The sequence below is a fragment of the Aquarana catesbeiana genome, linkage group LG10 (genome assembly GCF_042186555.1).
Source record: "Aquarana catesbeiana isolate 2022-GZ linkage group LG10, ASM4218655v1, whole genome shotgun sequence".
Classification (NCBI taxonomy): Eukaryota; Metazoa; Chordata; class Amphibia; order Anura; family Ranidae; genus Aquarana; species Aquarana catesbeiana.
The window spans coordinates 10,845,474-10,869,665 of record NC_133333.1 but is presented as its reverse complement, the minus strand read 5'-3'; the positions used below and the strand labels follow the sequence as shown (position 1 = coordinate 10,869,665).

General features: G+C 47.9%; 1 protein-coding gene across 3 annotated transcripts in view; it reads left to right on the top strand.

Moving 5' to 3' along the window:
* PROSER3 (proline and serine rich 3) overlaps positions 1-24,096 on the top strand; it is a 28,484-nt gene extending 4,388 nt beyond the window's left edge. For 2 of the 3 annotated variants that reach the window (XM_073601609.1, XM_073601610.1), the window contains exons 3-14: positions 2,828-2,936; positions 3,620-3,855; positions 6,734-6,870; positions 9,598-9,656; positions 11,693-11,781; positions 12,598-12,704; positions 12,794-12,990; positions 16,725-17,210; positions 19,770-19,908; positions 20,362-20,399; positions 22,090-22,171; positions 23,920-24,096. In XM_073601609.1, the coding sequence (XP_073457710.1) occupies positions 2,828-2,936; positions 3,620-3,855; positions 6,734-6,870; positions 9,598-9,656; positions 11,693-11,781; positions 12,598-12,704; positions 12,794-12,990; positions 16,725-17,210; positions 19,770-19,908; positions 20,362-20,399; positions 22,090-22,171; positions 23,920-24,032 (1,792 nt within the window). In that variant the 3' untranslated portion in view covers positions 24,033-24,096. The remainder of the gene's footprint in view (positions 1-2,827; positions 2,937-3,619; positions 3,856-6,733; positions 6,871-9,597; positions 9,657-11,692; positions 11,782-12,597; positions 12,705-12,793; positions 12,991-16,724; positions 17,211-19,769; positions 19,909-20,361; positions 20,400-22,089; positions 22,172-23,919) is intronic. The other variant, XM_073601611.1, reaches the window with a different exon arrangement.
* Positions 24,097-24,192: the final 96 nt, after the last annotated feature.

Genomic DNA, 24,192 nt, shown 5'->3' with positions numbered 1-24,192 from the left:
TATAATGGAACTTCCGCTTTAAGAGAAGGTGACCCCCTGACATGCCACATGTCATTTTTTGGGGGGGAGGGCAAATACCCTCTTTTCAGAGGGTTCCAGCCCCCACTTCCTTCTGGCGCACCCTCGACGCTGGGGGAAGTTCACCTCCCCCCCCCCCCCCTTCCTCTCGGCAATCATCCGGCGACAGGTCCCAGATGATTACGCGGCTCGCGCATGCTCAGTAGGTGCCCAGCAGTTACAGTGCCGGCGCCTCCGAGGGGAGGGGGAGAGGAGCGGGGCTTCGATTCCTCCCATTGCTGGACCCTGGGACAGGTAAGTGTCCAATTATTAAAAGCCAAAGTTTCAAGTTTCTTTTTTAAGCGGAACTCCGCTTTAAGGTGAAAAACCCCGAGGTTTTACAACCCCTTTAACCCTTTAATCGCCCCTGATGTAACCCCTTCCCAGCCAGTGTCATTAGTACAGTGACAGTGCATATTTTTAGCACTGATCACTGTATTGGTGTCACTGGTCCCCCCAAAAAAAGTATCAGACTGTCCGCCGCAATATCGCAGCCCCGCTATAAGTCGCTGATCTCCACCATTACTAGTATAAAATAATAAAAAATCCAGGATATATCCCATAGTTTGAAGAGGCGATAACTTTTGCGCAAACCAATCATTATACAATTATTGTGATTTTTTTTTTTACCAAAATCCTGTAGCAGAATACATATTGGCCTAAATCAATGAAGAAATTAGAATGAAATTTTATGGTTGTTCTATGAAGAGAACCTGTCACTGATGTGTAGATGGACAGATTCCCTTTCCTGTCTGTATTGTGGGCGTCTCCTGTCTTTTATCCTTCCTCCTCCTTCTCCTCCTTGGCGCCCCCCTGTGTCTGTGAGAAGAAAGCGCACTCTGTGGTTATACTGGAACCCGAGTCTCCCCTCCTGTATAATTCATGGCACGGCGCTGCGGGCAGCAGTCATCGATACGACATTTTCCAGGCTGGATGTGTTTCCTCCACATTGTCTGATGGATTCTAATCCTCATCTATTCATGAAGGAGAGACGCTTTACCTTGTCACTTTGTTTGGATGAATGTTGTATGTGCTGGAATTCTATCATCACTCCGAGGAGGGGGAGGGGTTGTGCAGCTGTTCACAGCCTGTGAATTAAAAGTTGCATGAACTCGGCCAAGGCTGCATACAGTTCATGTGTGCCCGGGTTCTGTAAGCAATTTACCACACCAATGGGGGCTGCTCTGTGCAAAACCATTACACAGAGCAGGTACGGTGCATCTGGAAAGTATTCACAGTGCTTCGCTTTCTCCACATTTTATGTTACAGCCTTATTCCAAAATGGATGTACATAAGTATCACAGGCTCCTCCCATGTACATAAGTATCACAGGCTCCTCCCATGTACATAAGTATCACAGGCTCCTCCCATGTACATAAGTATCACAGGCTCCTCCCATGTACATAAGTATCACAGGCTCCTCCCATGTACATAAGTATCACAGGCTCCTCCCATGTACATAAGTATCACAGGCTCCTCCCATGTACATAAGTATCACAGCCTTTACCATGACACTGAGAATTGAGCTCAGGTCCATCCTGTTTCCACGGATCATCCTTCAGATGTTTCTACAACTTGATTGGAGTCCACCTATGGTAAATTCAGTTGATTGGACGTGATTTGGAAAGGCACACACCTGTCTATAGAAGGTCCCACAGGTAACAGTGCATGTCAGAGCACAAACCAAGCCATGAGGTCCAAGGAATTGTCTGTAGACCTCCGAGACAGGATTGTATGGAGGCACAGATCTGGGGAAGGGTACAGAAAAGTGTCTGCAGCATTGAAGGTCCCAATGAGCACAGTGGCCTCCATCATCCATAAATGAAAGAAGTTTGGAACCACCAGGACTCTTCCTAGAATTGGGCCGCCCGGCCAAACTGAGCGATCGGGGAGGAAGGGCCTTAGTCAGGGAGGTGACCAAGAACCCGATGGTCACTCTGAGAGAGCTCCAGCGTTTTCTCTGTGGAGAGAGGAGAACCTTCCAGAAGAACAACTATCTCTGCAGCACTCCACCAATCAGGCCTGTATGGTAGAGAGGCCAGATCTGTGCCTCCATACAATCCTGTCTCGGAGGTCTACAGACAATTCCTTGGACTTCATAGCTTGGTTTGTGCTCTGACATGCACTGTTACCTGTGGGACCTTCTATAGACAGGTGTGTGCCTTTCCAAATCATGTCCAATCACCTGAATTTACCACAGGTGGACTCCAATCAAGTTGTAGAAACATCTGAAGGATGATCAGTGGAGACAGGAGGCACCTGAGCTCAATTCTGAGTGTCATGGCAAAGGCTGTGATACTTGTATACATGGGAGGAGCCTGTGATATTTGTGTACATGGGAGGAGTCTGTGATACTTGTGTACATGGGAGGAGCCTGTGATACTTGTGTACATGGGAGGAGTCTGTGATACTTATGTACATGGGAGGAGCCTGTGATACTTGTGTACATGGGAGGAGTCTGTGATACTTGTGTACATGGGAGGAGCCTGTGATACTTATGTACAGGGGAGGAGTCTGTGATACTTGTGTACATGGGAGGAGCCTGTGATACTTATGTACATGGGAGGAGCCTGTGATACTTATGTACATGGGAGGAGCCTGTGATACTTGAGTACATGGGAGGAGCCTGTGATACTTGAATACATGGGAGGGCTCCGGTGATGGTTGGGTGGAGTTATGGATGATTGGTCAGTGAGAGGTCTTCCTGTGTATCTCTGGATTGTACATCGCCGGCCTATCATGTCCTTCTCTCCTCTCTCTATATTTGCAGTGTGGCGGTATTCTCCAATCAGGGGAATCCCTTCCCTCCCCCGGTGAGCGGCAGAACTCACTATCGTCCATCTCAGCCCCAAATACTTTCTAAGGAGCAGAAACAAACGGTGAGTGCAACTTACTGACCCTACAGGATGACGTGATACCTTTGTGACGTTGCCTCCACTGAGATGATGTCATCAGTCTGCTGCAGGCAGGAGGAAGCATTTCCTCAGTCCCTTCTCCCTCAGTGATCAGACTGTACGTTGTAACCTTGTCTCATTTCTTTAGGCTCCCCTCTCCCAGCGATCAGGCTGTACATTGTAACTTTATAGAAGGAGGAGGAAGCCTTTCCTCAGTCTCCCCTCCCCCAGTGATCAGACTATACGATGTAACTTTGCAGCAGGTAGGAGGAAGAATGTTCTCAGTCTTTCCTCCCCCAGTGATCAGACTGTACATTGTAACTTTGTAGTAAGTCAAAGGATGGGATGCTGCAGCAGGGGCTGATCTGTGTCAGACATTTGTGAACACAGCCAGTAATTGCCCAGACACCGGGATTTACATGACTGTATCAGCTCAGTCCAGGACAAGGATGGTGACCTGGCTGATGCCAGAACAAGGATGGTTCCGTCCTTCAGGAGAGAATAGCAGATGGGCGATGTGTATCGTACATAATATCCAATCAGATGGAAAGGAACCCCCTTTACAGGCTCTGTGTTCTCTCCTGGTGGGGGGGGGGGGTTGAAATAATTTCTCTTGTAAATATTTATTTTCCTCTGGCCTGGAATTTATTCAGAACGTTTCCTTCCAGGTTCTCAGTCCAGTCCGTCTTCCTCATCACCTCTCCGAATCTCTGAGTCCTCCTGACCTCCACTTCATGGCGGGATCACAGAGGTTTGTCCTCCCAGACTCGGACTCTTCCGGGCCCTTCGATGAGTCCTGGCCGTCCTCCGAGGGGAGCAATAAGACTCCAGAACAGGACAGGATGGGAGCCGGAATACAGAGAGGATCTGCTGAGCCAACCAATGAGGATTCAGTCATAGCCAGGTAATGAGGTCTGCGCCGAGATCCGGGTCTTGTACCCTCCTGACATTCCCAAGGAGGACTGTGATAGGCTCAGATAAGCTTTAAAGTGTCGCCTATGGGGATTTTTAAGTACCGGAGTTTGGCACCATTTTGCCATGTGCAGTTTTGAAGCGTGACATGTTTGGTATCTATTTACTCGGCGTAACATCATCTTTCACATAATGCAAAACAATTGGGCTAACTTTACTGTTTTTTGTTTTTTTTTTTAAAGCATGAAACAGTTTTTTTCCCAAAAAAAACACGTTTGAAAAATTGCTGCGCAAATACCGTGCGAGATAAAAAGTTGCAACGACCGCCATTTTATTCTCTAGGGTCTCTGAAAAAAAAACCATATATAATGTTTTGGGTTTCTATGTAATTTTTTAGCAAAAAAATGATGATTTTTACATGTAGGAGAGAAATGTCAGAATTGGCCTGGGTGGCAAGTAAAGAACTCAGTCAAGTAATTACCAGACCGTTGTTCCTAATTTTTACTGACAGTTTACTGACTGGAATGGTACCAGCTGATTGGAGAAAAGCCAATGTAGCACCAATATTTAAAAAGGGCCCAAAACACATCCCTGGGAATTACAGACCAGTTAGCCTAACATCAATAGTATGTAAACTCTTGGAGGGGATGATAAGGGACTATATACAAGATTTTAGTAATAAGAACGATATCATTAGCAGTAATCAGCATGGATTCATGAAGAATCGTTCTTGCCAAACCAATCTATTAACCTTCTATGAGGAGGTGAGTTGCCATCTAGATAAAGGAAGGCCCGTAGACGTGGTGTATCTGGATTTTGCAAAAGCATTTGACACAGTTCCCCATAAACGTTTACTGTACAAAATAAGGTGCGTTGGCATGGACCATAGGGTGAGTACATGGATTGAAAACTGGCTACAAGGGCGAGTTCAGAGGGTGGTGATAAATGGGGAGTACTCAGAATGGTCAGGGGTGGGTAGTGGGGTTCCCCAGGGTTCTGTGCTGGGACCAATCCTATTTAATTTGTTCATAAACGACCTGGAGGATGGGATAAACAGTTCAGTCTCTGTATTTGCAGACGATACTAAGCTAAGCAGGACAATAACTTCTCCGCAGGATGTGGAAACCTTGCAAAAAGACCTGAACAAATGAATGAATGGGGGAGGGGCGACTACATGGCAAATGAGGTAGAAAAATGTAAAATAATGCATTTGGGTGGCAAAAATATGAATGCAATCTATACACTGGGGGGAGAACCTCTGGGGGAATCTAGGATGGAAAAGGACCTGGGGGTCCTAGTAGATGATAGGCTCAGCAATGCCAACCTGCTGCTAACAAAGCAAACAGAATATTGGCATTAAAAAGGGATCAACTCCAGAGATAAAATAATTCTCCCGCTCTACAAGACTCTGGTCCGGCTGCACCTGGAGTATGCTGTCCAGTTCTGGGCACCAGTCCTCAGGAAGGATGTACTGGAAATGGAGCGAGTACAAAGAAGGGCAACAAAGCTAATAAAGGGTCTGGAGGATCTTAGTTATGAGGAAAGGTTGGGAGCTCTGAACTTATTCTCTCTGGAGAAGAGACGCTTGAGAGGGGATATGATTTCAATTTACAAATCCTGTACTGGTGACCCCACAATAGGGAGAAAACTTTTTTTGCTGAAGGGAGTTTAACAAGACTCGTGGCCACTCATTAAAATTAGAAGAAAAGAAGTTTAACCTTAAACTACGTAGAGGGTTCTTTACTGTAAGAGCGGCAAGGATGTGGAATTCCCTTCCACAGGCGGTGGTCTCAGCAGGGGGGGGCATCGATAGAAACTATTAGATAAGCACCTGAATGACCACAACATACAGGGATATACAATGTAATACTGACATATAATCACACACATAGGTTGGACTTGATGGTCTTTTTTCAACCTCACCTACTATGTATCTATGTATATCAGCCATAACCCCTGTATTTTAAAAGTGATAAGACAAAAAAAAATTAAAGGGACAGTGTAAAAAAAGAAAAAAATGAAAATTTAAAGCACCCTCATCCCTCCAGGCTCACGCACAGAAGCGAATGCATACATATATAAACCTTGTTCGCCCCACACATGTGAGGTATCGCCGCGATCGTTAGAGCGAGAGCAATAATTCTAGTGCTAGACCTCCTCTAACGCTAAACTGGTAAACTGTGAACATTTTTAAAGTAGTTCATAGGTTGTCGCCATTCCACAAGCGTGCACAGCTTTAAAGCAAGACATGTTGGGTATCTATTTACTCGACATAATATCATCTTTCAAATCTGACCAAAATATTGGGTTATATATTGTTTTGTTTTTTTTTTTTTTTTGCATAAAAATTAATCAAAATGTCTTTTTTTTTTTTTTTTTTTTTTTTTTTTTTAAATTGCATTTGAAAAACTGCTGTGCAAATACCAAAATTGCAATGGTCGCCATTTTGTTCTCTAGGGTCTTTCATTAAAAAAAATGATTATATATATATATATATATATATATATATATATATATATATATATATATATATATATATATATATATATATATATATATATATAAATATATATAATATTCTGATAATTTTTTTTTATGTGTGTGTGTTGGGGGCTCTAAGTAATTGTCTAGCAAAAAATACTGTTGTAAACAAAAAGTGCCAGGAAAGGCCTGGTCCTTAAGCCAAATGCAAACTTACAGAAATATAAATGCAGATCAGCTCTTTTGATTTTAGATTTGGCTTTTAATGATGGTAATTGATCCATTGATGCTGCCCTTCGCTGGCGCCCCCTTGTGTTCCTTCTTGTGGTTGCGCCTGTTTCCTCCATGGTCACACCATCTCACAGATTTTATGATGTCCATTCTTACAGGTACATGGCGAGGTTTCGAACTGGACGCCCCGCCAGCCGCCTGGAACGTTCTCCCCCTCAGTCCGCTATGAAGGAATTCTGGTGGCTGCAGACCTCACCTGACAGTCCGGACGCTCAGAGGTTCCGGCCAGGCTCAGGTGACACTTACATACTGGGACTTTACAGCAACCCCCTTGGCACAGGTTCAAAATGTATCTTCTAGAGCGGGGAGCGGGAGAAGCTGGCCCACATTTTTGGCCTCATTTACACTTGCCATAAGAGGGGGCAGAAAAAAAAATCCACAGTTGAGCTGTGTTTTTACCACTCCTTAACTGCTCCTGCAGTGGCCATGGGTGTATACATGCCATGGTGGTAATACTTTGCTTTGTAGCGGCGGCAGGAATTATACCTCTTGTGGCGCTCAGCAAGGGGCAATGCCCATTGAGCATATCTCATTCAAATGAATGGTGCCCCACTGCAACAGCAAACAATGTGCGTGGTCACAGCACTGTCGTCTGGTACTCAGGGGGTAAAAGAAGGGACTGAAGAGATACCGGGCCTCCTCACTGCCTATCTAATGCTCTCTGAGGAGCGATCTGAACATGAATTGCTCTTCAGAGAACATAGCACCTCTTACTGTTCAGCTAAAAGCCTTATATGTACCTGGGGGGCCCTGATCCTGGGTGCGCTCTTTATACACAGAAGGGGGGCCCTGGTCCTTGGGGTACTCTGTATACACAGATGGGATTTCCCCCCCGGTCCATAGTGTGCTCTGTACAGACAAATAGGGCCCCCCTTCTTCCCTATCCTAGGTGTGCCCTGTATACAAAGATAGGGGCCCCCCGATCCTAGGTACAATCTGTATACTTAGATGGGAGTCCCCTGATTCTGGGTGCGTCCTGTATACACAGATAGGGACCCCACTCCTTGGTGTGATTTCTAGGTGCGCTCTGTTTATTTAGATGGTTGTCCCCTGATCCTGGGTGCAGCCTATATACACAGATAAGGGCCCCCCGATCCTGGGTGCGCCCTGTATACACAGATGGGAGCCCCCTGATCCTGAGTGTGCCCTGTATACACAGATAAGGGCCCCCTGATCCTGGGTGTGCCCTGTATACACAGATGGGAGCCCCCTGATCCTGAGTGTGCCCTGTATACACAGATGGGAGCCCCCTGATCCTGGGTGCGCCCTGTATACACAGATAAGGGCCCCCCGATCCTGGGTGTGCCCTGTATACACAGATGGAAGCCCCCTGATCCTGGGTGTGCCCTGTATACACGGATGGGAGCCCCCCCGATCCTGGGTGTGCCCTGTATACACAGATGGAAGCCCCCTGATCCTGGGTGTGCCCTGTATACACAGATGGAAGCCCCCTGATCCTGGGTGTGCCCTGTATACACAGATGGAAGCCCCCTGATCCTGGGTGTGCCCTGTATACACAGATGGAAGCCCCCTGATCCTGGGTGAGCCCTGTATACACAGATGGAAGCCCCCCTGATCCTAGGTACACTCTGTATACACAGATGGGAGCCCCCTGATCCTGGGTGTGCCCTGTATACACAGATGGGAGCCCCGATCCTGGGTGCGCCCTGTATACACAGATGGGAGCCCCCTGATCCTGGGTGCGCCCTGTATACACAGATGGAAGCCCCCTGATCCTGGGTGTGCCCTGTATACACAGATGGGAGCCCCCTGATCCTGCGTGTGCCCTGTATACACAGATGGGAGCCCCCTGATCCTGCGTGTGCCCTGTATACACGGATGGGAGCCCCCCCGATCCTGGGTGCGCCCTGTATACACAGATGGAAGCCCCCTGATCCTGGGTGTGCCCTGTATACACAGATGGAAGCCCCCCGATCCTGGGTGTGCCCTGTATACACAGATGGGAGCCCCCCGATCCTGCGTGTGCCCTGTATACACAGATGGGAGCCCCCCGATCCTGGGTGTGCCCTGTATACACAGATGGGAGCCCCCTGATCCTGCGTGTGCCCTGTATACACAGATGGGAGCCCCCAGATCCTGCGTGTGCCCTGTATACACAGATGGGAGCCCCCCGATCCTGGGTGTGCCCTGTATACACAGATGGGAGCCCCCTGATCCTGCGTGTGCCCTGTATACACAGATGGGAGCCCCCCGATCCTGGGTGCGCCCTGTATACACAGATGGGAGCCCCCCGATCCTGGGTGCGCCCTGTATACACAGATGGGAGCCCCCCGATCCTGGGTGCGCCCTGTATACACAGATGGGAGCCCCCCTGATCCTGGGTACACTCTGTATACATAGATGGGAGCCCCCTGATCCTAGGTACACTCTGTATACATAGATGGGAGCCCCCTGATCCTAGGTACACTCTGTATACATAGATGGGAGCCCCCTGATCCTAGGTACACTCTGTATACATAGATGGGAGCCCCCCTGATCCTAGGTACACTCTGTATACATAGATGGGAGCCCCCCTGATCCTAGGTACACTCTGTATACATAGATGGGAGCCCCCCTGATCCTAGGTACACTCTGTATACATAGATGGGAGCCCCCTGATCCTAGGTACACTCTGTATACATAGATGGGAGCCCCCTGATCCTAGGTACACTCTGTATACATAGATGGGAGCCCCCTGATCCTAGGTACACTCTGTATACATAGATGGGAGCCCCCCTGATCCTAGGTACACTCTGTATACATAGATGGGAGCCCCCCTGATCCTAGGTACACTCTGTATACACAGATGGGGCCCCCTGATCGGTACACTCTGTCTCCTTAGATGGGGGTCCCCTAGGTGCACCCTGTATTGTTGTTTATTTGTTCATTTGGTTCTGCCGGCATTAAAGTAGTAAATGTAAATTCAATCACAGAAATTTTCATGTGATTCTTTTTCTTGCAGGAATTTCGGCTGCTCTCGGGTTTTCTCCTCAAAGTTTGGATATGACTCCTCCTCTGGCGGTAATTCTTTGTTCTGCTTTAAATGTTACATTCTAATTCTGTAGTGAGAGATAACTGCACACAAATCACAATCCCCCTGGTGGGAATACATGGCCGTATTGTTGTGTGTGTGTGTGTGTGTTTTTTTTTTTTTTTTTTTTTTTGCTCCTCCAGGTTGGTATTTTCATAGTTTTAATTTAGCTGTGAAATGCTGAGCCATAGACCTCTGCTGGCCGGGTCTGTGAATGCAAAGATTGTTATATTGGCTTTTGTTCAATATTCCAGCCTATACCTCACAAGCCTTCAAGTCATTCTAAAGGAAAGGATTAAAAAAAATAAAAATAAATAACAAACATGTTATACTTACCTGCTCTGTGTAATGGTTTTGCACAGAGCATCCCCGATCCTTTTCTTCTGGTGTCTCCCGCCGGCAGCCCTGGCTCCTCCCCCCGCCAAGTGCCCCCATAAGGAAGCCAGGAGTGTGTGTCCATTTACACACAGAGTGCGGATAGGCCCCACCCCCCCTGTTCTCTCCTCATTGGCTTACTAGCTTGTGAGCCAATATCTTTGGTGTCAGTGGAAGGAATAGTGCCCCATCATTGGTGTCAGTGGGAGGAATAGTGCCCCGTCAGTGGGAGGAATAGTGCCCCATCATTGGTGTCAGTGGGAGGAATAGTGCCCCATCATTGGTGTCAGTGGGAAGAATAGTGCCCCATCATTGGTGTCAGTGGGAGGAATAGTGCCCCATCATTAATGTAAATGGGAGAAATAGTCCCCCTTTGTTGATATCAGTAATAGGAATTATACCCCATTGTTGGTGTCAGTGGGAGGAATAGTGTCTTGCATTAGTAGGAGGAAAAGTACCCCAAGGGTAGGGCTGTGATTTTCTTAAAAAAAACTCGATTCATGATTCGAATCGAGTTTTTTGGGTTTTTTTTGGACACCGCGCTGGTCCTGAGGAGCTGCGGGCAGGAGTTTTTTAGGGGAGGCCGCGGCTTCGGCCTAGTCCACGCGTCCGACCTCGAGGACTAGGCCGAAGCTGCGGCCTCCCCTAAAAAGTCCTGGCCGCAGCTCCTCAGGACCGCCGCGGTGAAAAAAAAAAATTTTAAAAATTGATTTGCTTAAGTTTTGAATCGATTTGACCTCTCAACTCGATTCAAGATTTAAATCGATTTTTTTCCCCCAAAGGCCAAATAAAGGCAAGCAAAGGGCCACAGTTTGGAGACCACTGCTCTAAGGCATTAAGGTAACAAACCTTTCATCTTTAGAACCACTTTAAAACTGTCTCCTCCCCCTCCTAATACCTGTGCTAACTTACCTGTGTAAGAAAGATTTGTATACTTACCTATGTTCAGCCCGCTCCAGTCTGGTCATGTGATCTGGCTTCCCTGTGTCAGTCAGTGATGGCTGCAGGGGAGAGGAGGGAGCTCTGACATTGGATGGGCTATAGGGGTCTATGGTTGATGTCAACGCTCCAGGCTTTACCATCCGCTGTCAAGCGCTGTCTCCTCTCCTCTGCAGCTGCCGCTGGCTGACATGTGATTAAGGGACCAGACTAGAGCACTGTCTCCTCTCCTCTGCAGCTGCCGCTGGCTGACATGTGACCAAGGGACCAGACTAGAGTGCTGTCTCTTCTCCTCCCCTCTGCAGCTGCCGCTGGCTGACATGTGACCAAGGGACCAGACTAGAGCTCTGTCTCCTCTCCTCTGCAGCTGCCGCTGGCTGACATGTGACCAAGGGACCAGACTAGAGCTCTGTCTCCTCTCCTCTGCAGCTGCCGCTGGCTGACATGTGATCAAGGGACCAGACTAGAGCGCTGTCTCCTCTCCTCTGCAGCTGCCGCTGGCTGACATGTGATTAAGGGACCAGACTAGAGCGGGCTGAAAATAGCTAAGTATATACATCTTTCTGACACAGGTTAGTCCTTATAGGGGTTAGGAGGGTGGAAGGAACGTTCGTTAGGTCTATGCTGGAATTCTACTTTTAATTCTCTCAGCAGATCAGCTTCTTGATCTTAACAGTGACTTTTTTTTTGTTCTTCTTCTGTTCTCTTAAAGGAGGGGTCCCTGAATGACTCCAAAGTATGTCCCGAGGATGTGGATATTATTCGTCTGCAGGAGCGAGCGAGAAAGCTTATAGTCCACAGGTGAGCGCCGCCATAGGGTTCAATTAAACATTTCAAGATACCCGATGGATAGAAAAGCGTATTTTTCTATTTCTTGAATATTTTCACCTTCAGTAGCCCAGGGTTTGACACATTTGCTTTGAATCTGGAAGCCAACTAAAAATAAGTTAGGAGCCAGATTTTTTTTTAACTCGCACCTTTGGGGGGAGGGGGGAGCAGGTACCTGTTTTTCACTGGTGCCCACTCCCACTTATGGCTCAGTTCACCCCCCCCCCCCCCCATCCCCCCTCTCCCTGCATCCGGCCCATTCACAAAGCGCAGCAGGAAACCGGCTGTGAAGCCGCAAAGCTTCACTACTGATTTCCCTCAGTCAAAATGGCGGCAGCAGCACCCGATTGAAAAATCGGATCGGGTGGTGTCAAAGCTGAATTCCTGGACAGGGAAGTGCCCTGATTATTAGGTCATCAGCTACAGTATTTTTTCTGAAGGAGCCAAGAGCTCCTCTTTTTTAACGTTTTTTGGTGACAGGTTCTCTTTAATGAAACATCCGGGGGTCTAAAGGACCCCCCCAATGTCTCCCCTGTGCTCCGCTGAATGTAATGCACAGCACAGTGCACTGCATTACATTCTTTCCCATCCTAGATGGGCGGGATAACTGTCAACGGAGACCCGGAAGTGACATCATACATGAGCCCCGCAGTAACCAATCAGATTATTGGCTTTAGAAAGATAATGAAAACTGAGTATCGATCGATTGTTGTGCACTAATCATTATAACTATGTAAACCTGCTGGCCCTTTGGAGCCCAGAGTGATTACTTTCTGTTTCTCTGGCAAGTGAGTCGTCCCTTAGTTCCGAGGGTCTTGTGAGCTCAGAAGGGGTGGGATCATCTCCATCATCCGTGAGCGATGTCAGCGGGATCCGATCGTCTTCACTGGACAGAGGTAATGAAAGATCCAAATACATGACAGTATAACATAGCTCAGTCCATGTTATAAATGATATTCATGAATCTTCCGACTTCCTCTTACAGCTCCTGTTGTACCTGTTCCACGAGTGCCTGTCACCTTACCTATCCCGCCTGTGAGGAGCCATACTGCCGTACCTCCCGAGGAGGATATTTTATACCAGTGGCGACTACGTAGAAAGATGGAGCAGGCCCGAGAAGGAACTCTGCCCCTGAGCACGCGCAAACGCTCCCCTTCTCCACCCGTCCGGATCCCCAAGCAGGTATATAATAGCTCATCTGAACACCAGATTGGGGTAACAGAAAAAGTGCTGCCTAAGAAAAGCCACCACAAGGTGGCACAGCCTACATGACAGGGCCCTCTCAACACTTGTCTGGCCCTCTCAACACTTGTCCGTCCCTCTCAACACTTGTCCGGCCCTCTCAACACTTGTCCGTCCCTCTCAACACTTGTCTGGCCCTCTCAACACTTGTCCGTCCCTCTCAACACTTGTCCGTCCCTCTCAACACTTGTCCGTCCCTCTCAACACTTGTCCGGTCCTCTCAACACTTGTCCGGTCCTCTCAACACTTGTCCGGTCCTCTCAACACTTGTCCGTCCCTCTCAACACTTGTCCGGCCCTCTCAACACTTGTCCGGCCCTCTCAACACTTGTCCGTCCCTCTCAACACTTGTCCGGTCCTCTCAACACTTGTCCGTCCCTCTCAACACTTGTCCGGCCCTCTCAACACTTGTCCGTCCCTCTCAACACTTGTCCGGTCCTCTCAACACTTGTCCGGTCCTCTCAACACTTGTCTGGTCCTCTCAACACTTGTCCGGTCCTCTCAACACTTGTCCGTCCCTCTCAACACTTGTCCGTCCCTCTCAACACTTGTCCGTCCCTCTCAACACTTGTCCGGCCCTCTCAACACTTGTCCGGTCCTCTCAACACTTGTCCGTCCCTCTCAACACTTGTCCGTCCCTCTCAACACTTGTCCGTCCCTCTCAACACTTGTCCGTCTCTCTCAACACTTGTCCGTCTCTCTCAACACTTGTCCGTCCCTCTCAACACTTGTCCGTCCCTCTCAACACTTGTCCGTCCCTCTCAACACTTGTCCGTCCCTCTCAACACTTGTCCGTCCCTCTCAACACTTGTCCGTCCCTCTCAACACTTGTCCGTCCCTCTCAACACCTGTCCGTCCCTCTCAACACCTGTCCGTCCCTCTCAACACTTGTCCGTCCCTCTCAACACTTGTCCGTCCCTCTCAACACTTGTCCGTCCCTCTCAACACTTGTCCGTCCCTCTCAACACTTGTCCGTCCCTCTCAACACTTGTCCGTCCCTCTCAACACTTGTCCGTCCCTCTCAACACTTGTCCGTCCCTCTCAACACTTGTCCGTCCCTCTCAACACTTGTCCGTCCCTCTCAACACTTGTCCGTCCCTCTCAACACTTGTCCGTCCCTCTCAACACTTGTCCGTCCCTCTCAACACTTGTCCGTCCCTCTCAACACTTGTCCGTCCCTCTCAACACTTGTCCGTCCCTCTCAACACTTGTCCGTCCCTCTCAACACTTGTCCGTCCCTCTCAACACTTGTCCGTCCCTCTCAACACTTGTCCGTCCCTCTCAACACTTGTCCGTCCCTCTCAACACTTGTCCGTCCCTCTCAACACTTGTCCGTCCCTCTCAACACTTGTCCGTCCCTCTCAACACTTGTCCGTCCCTCTCAACACTTGTCCGTCCCTCTCAACACTTGTCCGTCCCTCTCAACACTTGTCCGTCCCTCTCAACACTTGTCCGTCCCTCTCAACACTTGTCCGTCCCTCTCAACACTTGTCCGTCCCTCTCAACACTTGTCCGTCCCTCTCAACACTTGTCCGTCCCTCTCAACACTTGTCCGTCCCTCTCAACACTTGTCCGTCCCTCTCAACACTTGTCCGTCCCTCTCAACACTTGTCCGTCCCTCTCAACACTTGTCCGTCCCTCTCAACACTTGTCCGTCCCTCTCAACACTTGTCCGTCCCTCTCAACACTTGTCCGTCCCTCTCAACACTTGTCTGGTCCTCTCAACACTTGTCTGGTCCTCTCAACACTTGTCCGGTCCCCTCTCCTGGCTCCTTCCGCCTGTCCACGCATAGCAAATTTGCAGCAATAGCTTTGTGCGCTCTGCCCCTGGTGCCACTTTGGGATGCCCAACCTGAGCAAAGCTCAGCAGCCTGAGCTCATCTCTCACCCAGGGGCTATAGAAGGAGGAGCCACCTCCAGCCCCAACCCCAGTGGGCAGGTGTCATGTCCCGCCCCCAGCCTGTGACTAGATAGAAAAAAGGAGCAGCAGCAACATGAGGAGCTCATCTTTATGTCAGTTTGCTCTCGCTTCCTATCAGCATGCTGCCTGTTGGCACATGAGCACTGCAGCCCACTGCACTGGCTGCTTGTGCTGCTTCTCCCTCTCCATGTCTGAGCTTCACTTTACAGGGATTGCAAAATGCTGATACCAGGTCAGTTTCAGGTATTTGCACTGTTTTTATGAACTGCTTCCCGCCCGCCGTATAGTGAAACGACAGGCGAGCGGGAGCACTCTTGTTCTAGGAGGATGTCATATGATGTCCTCCCATTGTTGCTGTGCATGTGTGCCCCGGGGTGCATGGCGATCGGTGGTGATCACAGTAAAGAGCCTATTATGTAGGCTCTTTACCATGTGATCAGCTGTGTCCAATCCGGTCATTGGCACTCCTCTCCTCACACTGAATTCATGTAAGGAGAGCCGGTAAGCGGCATTCCTCAGTGGGGACATCTGTACTGACAATCAGTGCCCTGATTATCAGTGCTGCCTTTCAGTGCTCATCGGTGCAGCCTCGTCTGCGCCCATCGGTGGAGCCTCATCTGCGCCCATCGGAGGAGCCTCATCTGCGCCCATCGGAGGAGCCTCATCTGCGCCCATCGGAGGAGCCTCATCTGCGCCCATCGGTGGAGCCTCATCTGCGCCCATCGGTGGAGCCTCATCTGCGCCCATCGGTGGAGCCTCATCTGCGCCCATCGGTGGAGCCTCATCTGCGCCCATCGGTGGAGCCTCATCTGCGCCCATCGGTGGAGCCTCATCTGCGCCCATCGGTGGAGCCTCATCTGCGCCCATCGGTGGAGCCTCATCTGCGCCCATCGGTGGAGCCTCATCTGCGCCCATCGGTGGAGCCTCATCTGCGCCCATCGGTGGAGCCTCATCTGCGCCCATCGGTGGAGCCTCATCCGCGCCCATCGGTGCAGCCTCATCCGCGCCCATCGGTGCAGCCTCATCCGCGCCCATCGGTGCAGCCTCATCCGCGCCCATCGGTGCAGCCTCATCCGCGCCCATCGGTGCAGCCTCATCCGCGCCCATCGGTGCAGCCTCATCCGCGCCCATCGGTGGAGCCTCATCTGCGCCCATCGGTGGAGCCTCATCTGCGCCCATCGGTGGAGCCTCATCTGCGCCCATCGGTGGAGCCTCATCTGCGCCCATCGGTGGAGCCTCATCCGCGCCCATCGGTGGAGCCTCATCCGCGCCCATCGGTGCAACCTCATCCGCCCTTATCGGTGATCAGTGAAGGAGAAAAATTACTTATTTACAAAATTTTATAACAGTAACTAAGAAACTTTTTTTTTTTTTTTAATATTTTTGGTCTTTTTTTGTTTATTTATCAAAGAATAAAAAAACTCCAGTGGTGATTAAATACCACCAAAATAAACCTCTAGATGTGTCAAAAAAATTATAAAAACTTTGTTTGGGTACAGCGTTGCATGACAGCGCTGAAAGCTGAAAATTGGCCTGGGCGGGAAGGGGGTGAAGGTGCCCAGTAGGTAAAAAAATGTATTTAATGTGTTAATGTTTACAGAGCTGCATTCATTTGTGTTCAACTTTAAGTTGGCTATATAGTCTGCACAGTCTGTTAGGACCGATTGAATCTGAAGGAGGATGTCTCATGGTTTGCTGCAGGTTATACTGCTCTTTGCTGTAGTTAGATAATATATATATCATTTTTATTTTAGGTTTTTCTGACAGCTGAATCCTCTGAGAAAGTTGTCCAGGTTCCCCCCCCAGTGACAGCCGAGAGCTCGCACCTCGCAGCGCATATCCAAACTCCCGCCGCCTGTTACAATCACGTCCCACTGGCCAGTCCACATGTAGCTCCCCATTCCATCTCTGGCACCGTCCCGCCACACCTGCATCTTCAATGTGACATCCTGCCCTGCGTCCACAGCCAGCGGCCGGCTCCTCCTTGTACACAACGAAAACCAGAGAGGGGAGCGGTAAGACCAGCAGCCATGCCTGCAGCCTCCCCCCCGCCAGCTGAGACCGGACACCTAATACAGCCCGCAGAGGAGCAGAAGGCGGTACGTGAGCGGCTGCCCCATAGAAGATCTCAGAAGAGGCTGGAGGAGAAAACAGTCAAATCGAAAGGAGAGAAGAGCAAGAGACCATCAGATAAAAGCAGAGCTCCTCCTTCATCACCAGTTCACCAAGCCATGGATCAGGTGAGATGTCCTATGGGTGTCATCCAATGCTTGTTACTGGCATTGGTTGTACATACCTTTGACTTTGCCACACAGCGTGTTGTGTTTTTTTTCTTTTTTTTTTTTTTTTTTTTTTTTCCTTTTTTAATCCAACTGTTGCATTTCACAAAGGATACGTATTTGATTATTTACCCCATGGGGTGTAGGTGTATGCACACAATTGGAACGACATACTACATATGAGTATTAACCATTTAAGGACCGAGCCTCTTTTTGCAATTTGTTGTTTACAAGTTAAAAACAGTTACTTAGAACCCCCAAACATTATACATTTCTTTTCTAACACCCTACAGAATAAAATGGCGGTCGTTGCAATACTTTCTGTCACACCGTATTTGCGCAGCGGTCTTACAAGCGCACTTTTTTTTTGGAAAAAATACACTTTTTTTGAATTAAAAAATAAGACAGCAGTAAAGTTACCCCAATTTTTTTTTATATTGTGAAAGATGATGTTACGCCGAGTAAACTGATACCCAACATGTCACGCTTCAAAATTGCGCCCGCTCGTGGAATGGCGACAAACTTTTACCCTTAAAAATCTCCATAGGCGGCGTTTAAAAAGTTCTACAGGTTGCATGTTTTGAGTTACAGAGGAGGTCTAGGGCTGGAATTATTGCTCTTGCTTTACCGATCGCAACGATACCTCACATGTGTGGTTTGAACACCGTTTTCATCTGCGGGCGCTACTGACGTATGCGTTCGCTTCTGCACGTGAGCTCGGCGGGACGGGGCGCGTTTTTAAAAAAAATTTTTTTTTGCTTATTAATTTAAATTTTTTTTTTACACTGTTTTTTTAAAAAAAAAAATTGTGTCACTTTTTCACATCTCTTGTCATAGAAAAAAAGCATGACAGGTCCTCCTAAATATGAGACCTCAGATCTCAAATTTACACTTAAATGCAATGAAAAAAAAATGTGTCATTTAAAAAAAAAAAAAAAAAAGGCTCTTTAAGAGCTGTGGGCGGAAGTGATGTTTTGACGTCGCTTGCGCCCTGCATTGTTATGGTCATCTTCCCCCTCACTCGTCTCCATGCCCGACCAGGGAGAAGATCCGATCGCCTCCGCCGGTGCCGCCGGATCCGGTAACTGGCGGAGGGCACCGGAGCGCCGCAGGAGGGGGGGGGGGCCATCTCCCGCGGCCAATAAAAGTGATCTCGCGGCGAATCCGCCACAGAGACCACTCTTATCAGAAACCGGACCGCTGACCGAACACGAGGATATCGGGGTTATGGCAGCTAGCTGCTGCCATAACAACGATATTCCCCGTCAAAGTTACGTATATCGGCGTGAGGCGGTCCGGAAGTGGTTAAGGGCCAATTTACACCATGTGCGGTGACAGATGTTTTATTGCAGTGTAAAACGTCTCTCACCACAGGGACACACAAGAAACAGTTGTTTCTTATGTGTCCCATTCACACTGCAATGCAGCATAGCGCATCGTGCCGCCCGACCATTGCAGTGTATGAAGTGTACATTTTGTACACGTTCGATAAAGTTAGTTCAAAAAAATTCTTAAAAAGGGCTGCAGTGCACTGAATTGTGCACCACACTGCCCTCTAACCAGTCAGCAATGCAGAGCACCCGGAACGGTGAATTGTTCGGCTGCTGTGTGATTTCAGGGAGGGGCAGTGTGGGAACTAAACCCATCGATTTAAAGCGGAACTAAACCCTCCTATCGTTTTCAGCCATCTTGGCCTCTGTTTAATCTAAAACTGCCATGATTCCGCACATGTGATCAGTTTATGACACCAGCCATTTGATGGTCTGACAGTTTGGTGACAGTTACATTCCCAGCCTGGGAAAGTAACATTTTTTTTTCGTAAACAAGCGTTGTGCATTCAAAAAAATAGAAAAATAATCTTTTTTGGTCCCTGATGTCCCTTTGGATGTGCATGCTCCTTCCTCCTGCCTATTGGGTGCTGCAGACTTTAGCTGTGCAATTTGCTGATCAGTTGTTTGTTTACATTCTATCAGATGTGCTTCTGGAACAGATGGCACAGCTAATGTCTGCAATAACCCGTGCCCAGCAAGGGAGGAGCATGCACATCTAAAGGGATGCTAGGCATTTGTTCTTTCATATAACACTCGTACTTCGAGCAAAGCATGGCTTTGTCCTGGAGGAAAACTTAACATGTAGTGAGAGTGGCAGTACAGAAAATGGAAGGTTTGGCTGGAATAGCATGACCACTCTGAATAGGGAAGTAGAGGGAAATGACGGGAACAAGTAGGCTTGCTAGTAAGAATATAGTAATGAAAGAACTGCTGAGCACATAGAAGGACAATTACTTTTAGCACCAATGACTTTAAAATAAGTTTGGATTGGAAATGAGAGGAAATCTTCATGTGAATGTGTTGTGGCGTGGTTGTGTTTTTTTTTTTTTTTTTTTCTTTTTGTTTTTTTATAACCTTTTCCTGGACCTGATACCTCATTATCATGATCTCCAATGTCTGAGGCTGGGGTGTTCCACTTCCTGTAATCGGTCACCCATTCCTCTTTTTTGTTTCCTGTATACGTCATCAGGTGATATCTGAGCGACTCTTCTCTCCTCTGCAATCTCCAAAGCTGAAGCCCAAAAAGAGAGCCACCGCGCCCCCTGCGGAACAGAGGGAGGAACTGCAGCCTATAGAAATCGCTGCTCATCTTCTGGAGGAGGCAGAAGGTATGGGGGTTTTGTGATGATAAACAAATATTAGCTCCACCCAAAAGGGGAAGTTCCGTCCCCCCCGCTCCTCCAATTGGCTTTTTTTGAGGAGCGGGAGGGGAGCAGGTACTTGATAATGACAGGTACCTGCTTCCCACTTTCTTTGCACTCGGAAACGAAAGTTTTACTCCCCCCCCCCCCCCCCCCCCCCGCAGTCTTCTGGGACACTGACAGGTCCCAGAAGACTGCATCCACCACTCACGATGCGCAGCACGACTTGCGCATGCGCTGTAGGCACCTGGCTGTGAAGTCGCAAGCTGTCACAGCCGGGTACCCATAATGAAGATGCTGTCGCCAGGGATCAAAGGCAGCGGGTGAGAGTGACTGTTTTTTTTTTTTTTTTTTTTTTTTTTTTTTAAAGTCAGCAGCTACAATTTTTGTAGCTGCTAACTTTTTTATTTTTTTCCACAGGTGGCTGGAACTCCGCTTTAATTGATGAAAAGAAAAACGTAAGATACAAAAAAAAACAAACAAAAATGCATACTCATCGATGTTGCAGATGCCCCCTGCTGGCTCAACACAGAGAACTGAGCGATCAACTCTCTGAGCAGAGAGTGGTGACTGTCAGTCACCGCTCTTTGCTCTACCCCTCCAGCCCTCACTGGAGTGCCAGGCTGTGCAGGGGGGCAGGAGCGGCTGGCTCAGGCTCTGTGGTGCACTGAGAGGCTGAGCCAGCTGCTGGTCAGGCATCTGGATGGTTCCCGACATTATTGTTGGGATCCCTGCAGAGTCTGGACCGGCTTTGTGACGTTAGCTGACAGCGGGCTTTATCCCCCCTATTAACTGAATCTGGGTCACAAAAGTGCAGAACTAATTGCACTCCTGTGACCTACATGAGAAGAATGGCCAAAAAAAAGCTTTGAACGCACGTCTCCTTTTTAAAGTGATACTAAACACACACACACTGTTTAATTTACATTATCCCTTCTATTTCTGTATGTGGATGATGGCACTGTAATTATTTGAATAAAAAGTACATCCTAATACTTTTTTTCCTTATCGATATCCAGCTGTCACATGACCCGGCTCTCTCCCAGCCTGTCTGCAGGGAAACAGAAGCAGGAGGAGCTTCTAGTCCTCTGCTGCTGGTCACATGTTCCAAATAAAAAAACAGCCTTTGGAATACAGAGTAAAAATAAATAATATCAATAAACTGTTTTAAATTGTCATACAAATATATATTTGAAATCAAATCTTTATTATTTTTTGGCAATAACATAACCTGATGTGGGCGGATTTCTGCCAATCACAGGCTGTGTCACGCCCCTCCAGCCTGTGTCTTAGAATAAGAGGGAGGTGAAGCCTCCTTTAATCTACAAGTAATATCCCATCCCCATTGTGTTTAGCTGGTTAGCGGGCATGGAGGAGGAGGGAGGTAGTGGGCTGTCATTGTGTATACGCCCACATGTGTGACTCTATAGTCACATGGGCTGCTCAGATGTGATAGGGGGAAAATTCTCTGCATAGAAACTCGCTGGAAACTGAGAATGTGAAGAGCTGCCAACACTGCTCTGCAAAATCCCCAACTGCATTGGGGGACATGGACAGAAGGGGGGAGATGGAGAGCAGCAGGATCAACCAGGTCTTTGCAGAATACAGAAAATGAATCTCATAGTGACTGAGTGGCGAGCAGGGGAAAACACTGAAGCGGGAGGTTCTGATAGAGGAGGGACTAAATACCCTCCCAGCAGCTAGTAGATCCCAGTAATCAGTCTTCACCTGATGCTGGCTGCTGGGTGGGAATTTAGTCCCTTCTCTATCAGAATCTCCCGCTTCAGTGTTTTGCCCTGCTCACCAGATACTGCTTGCCATTTATCCTGCCGCTGCTCCTAATCTCGCTTTTGGCTTGCACCTATACCCTGTACCCTGCTGCCTGCCTGCTGGTGGAGACCGGAACCACAGCCTTCCGCTATGGGAACCACAGTGCCACCAGCAGGTGATTCAGGTCCTGAGTATAGTGAGTATGAGCTGCATGTAATACACCATTTATTGATCACTTTTTATGATGTGGGTTTAGTGATACTATACTATGGGTTTAGTTACTATAGTAACATTATTGAAGCACAAGGTATCAGTGCTTTACAGATTTTTAGTACACCAATAGGAAACATCATTCCCAATCCTCATAATTTATTTCAGATTCAGATGGCACAGAGTTCAGGGATGATCCTTTGCTTCAAGTTTTGCGGGAACAGAGACAGTCTCTTCGATTTAGACTCAGGTAACGATACCATTAATTATTTTACCGATAGATGTTTATTAATCCAATATATTTTTTAAAAATCCTTGCCCTTTGTTTGGTACACTTCTCATAAAGTTCTCTATATTTCTATTACAGACTGTCAAATGCACAAAAATGTAATTTGTTTTATTTTTTTTTCAATACTCTAATTGTATCTGAGAATAACAGTATTAAAAAGTTGCACGCTGCCCCTCCTGCCGGCTGAAGTTTTACTTGTGAATGAAGCTTCTGTGTGATAAGTATGTCAGAGCTAACAGAGACTGGGAGGGATTTTTCACTTTCTCGTTTGTCTGGCACCCATCGAATAAACAAGAATTGGTGAATTTTCTCTTTTTGTTCTGTCAGGGGGAAAGTAAAAATCTTCAAAACGGAACACAAATGGCCATAAAAACATGCCAGAGGTTCTAACGCCTTCCTTTCCCTATCCAAAGCTAAAATGACATATAGTGGATAACACAATGCCGGTCTCCAGACACTCTTACACATTGGATGTGGATGTGATTGGATGTGACAGCTGATCACATGGTAAAGGGCTGCTGTGATTGGGCCTTTACCCCGATCTGTGATTAGCAGTGTCCGAAGGTCACAGAGCGCATCTGATGTGTGGTGAAGGGGGGGGGGGGCATAAAAAGGGGCGGGGTTCTAGGAAGACATCTATGGACACCCTCCGAGAAACAATAGTGCTGTGCTGTAGCCGTCTTTTGGCTATAATGCGGTACTAAAGTGGTTAAAGTAAGATTTCTTTACAGTGAAATGAAAATCCACCCAAACAGCAAATCAAAAACACAGCAATCTTGAAGATTTGAATAAACCCAAACCAAATGCCTAACTAGCAAATAAACTATATAAAATATATGCAAAAATGGGGAACACAGAAAAGCAGGAGAAAGCTGGAGGTGCAGGGAGCAGATGGGAATGGGGGGGAAACAAAAACTGGGATCAGGAACAAGGGGGAGCAGGTACCATGCAGGAGAGTTTAGGTACAAGGCAAAAGCATTATCAGGAGCAGGGTCTGGATAAATGGCGAGCAGTCTCTGGCAAGCCGGGCAAAACACTGAAGCCAGAGGTAATGACATAGGAGGGACTAAATACCCTCCCAGCAGCCAGCAGATCCCAGTACTCAGTCTTCACCTGATGCTGGCTGCTGGGAGGGTATTTATTCCCTCCTCTATCAGTACCTTTTGCTTCAGTGTTTTGCTCTGCTTGCCATTTATCCTGACCCTGCTCCTGATCTTTTTTGCCTTGTACCTATACCGTGTACCCTGCCTGCTGGTGGACACCAGAGCCACAACCTTCTGCTCTGGGAACCACAGTGCCACCAGCAGGTGATTCAGGTTCTGAGAAAACCCAAGTTTAACAAAAGATGACTTGGTTCCTAGTGGACAAGAAAATGGCTGCAATCCCCAAGGAGTCAATGCAAACGTTTGAACATGTATGAGCTTCATGAATCGAACATAACATACATGATACATACCATGAGACCCTCACAAATCCGTGATCTACATAGGGACACAACTTGGCATGGATCCACCCCTCCTCGCAGAAGATCTTGCGGCTGGGTGAGGGTGCAGGACCAGATAGCTTAGTCCTCTTTTGATGCACCGCTTTTTTTTTGTCATTTTAAAAGCTTTCAATAAAACTTTATTAAAATTGGATTAGACAGAGCAGTGAGGTGTGAAAGTGGCGGTGTATTGTGGTCACTAAAATCTGTTTATGTTTCTATACAGGGAAGTGGATTTACGAATGGCGGAGCTGGAGGGTGAGAACAGTGAAAACCAGTCACATCCCCGATGACCGACTTCCTCTTATTACTAAATCTTATTTATCATTTATATGTTGAATTCTCTTCTATTTATTCAGATTTCTATTTTCTTACTCCGTTCATTAAAGAAATATCAGGAAAAGATGGCGCTGAGCTTGTCCTTTGTGTACTGGGTCTGGGGTAGGTCTCTTCTTTTTCTCCTTCCTGAACTGGAACCAATTACTGTAAACAGGAGAAA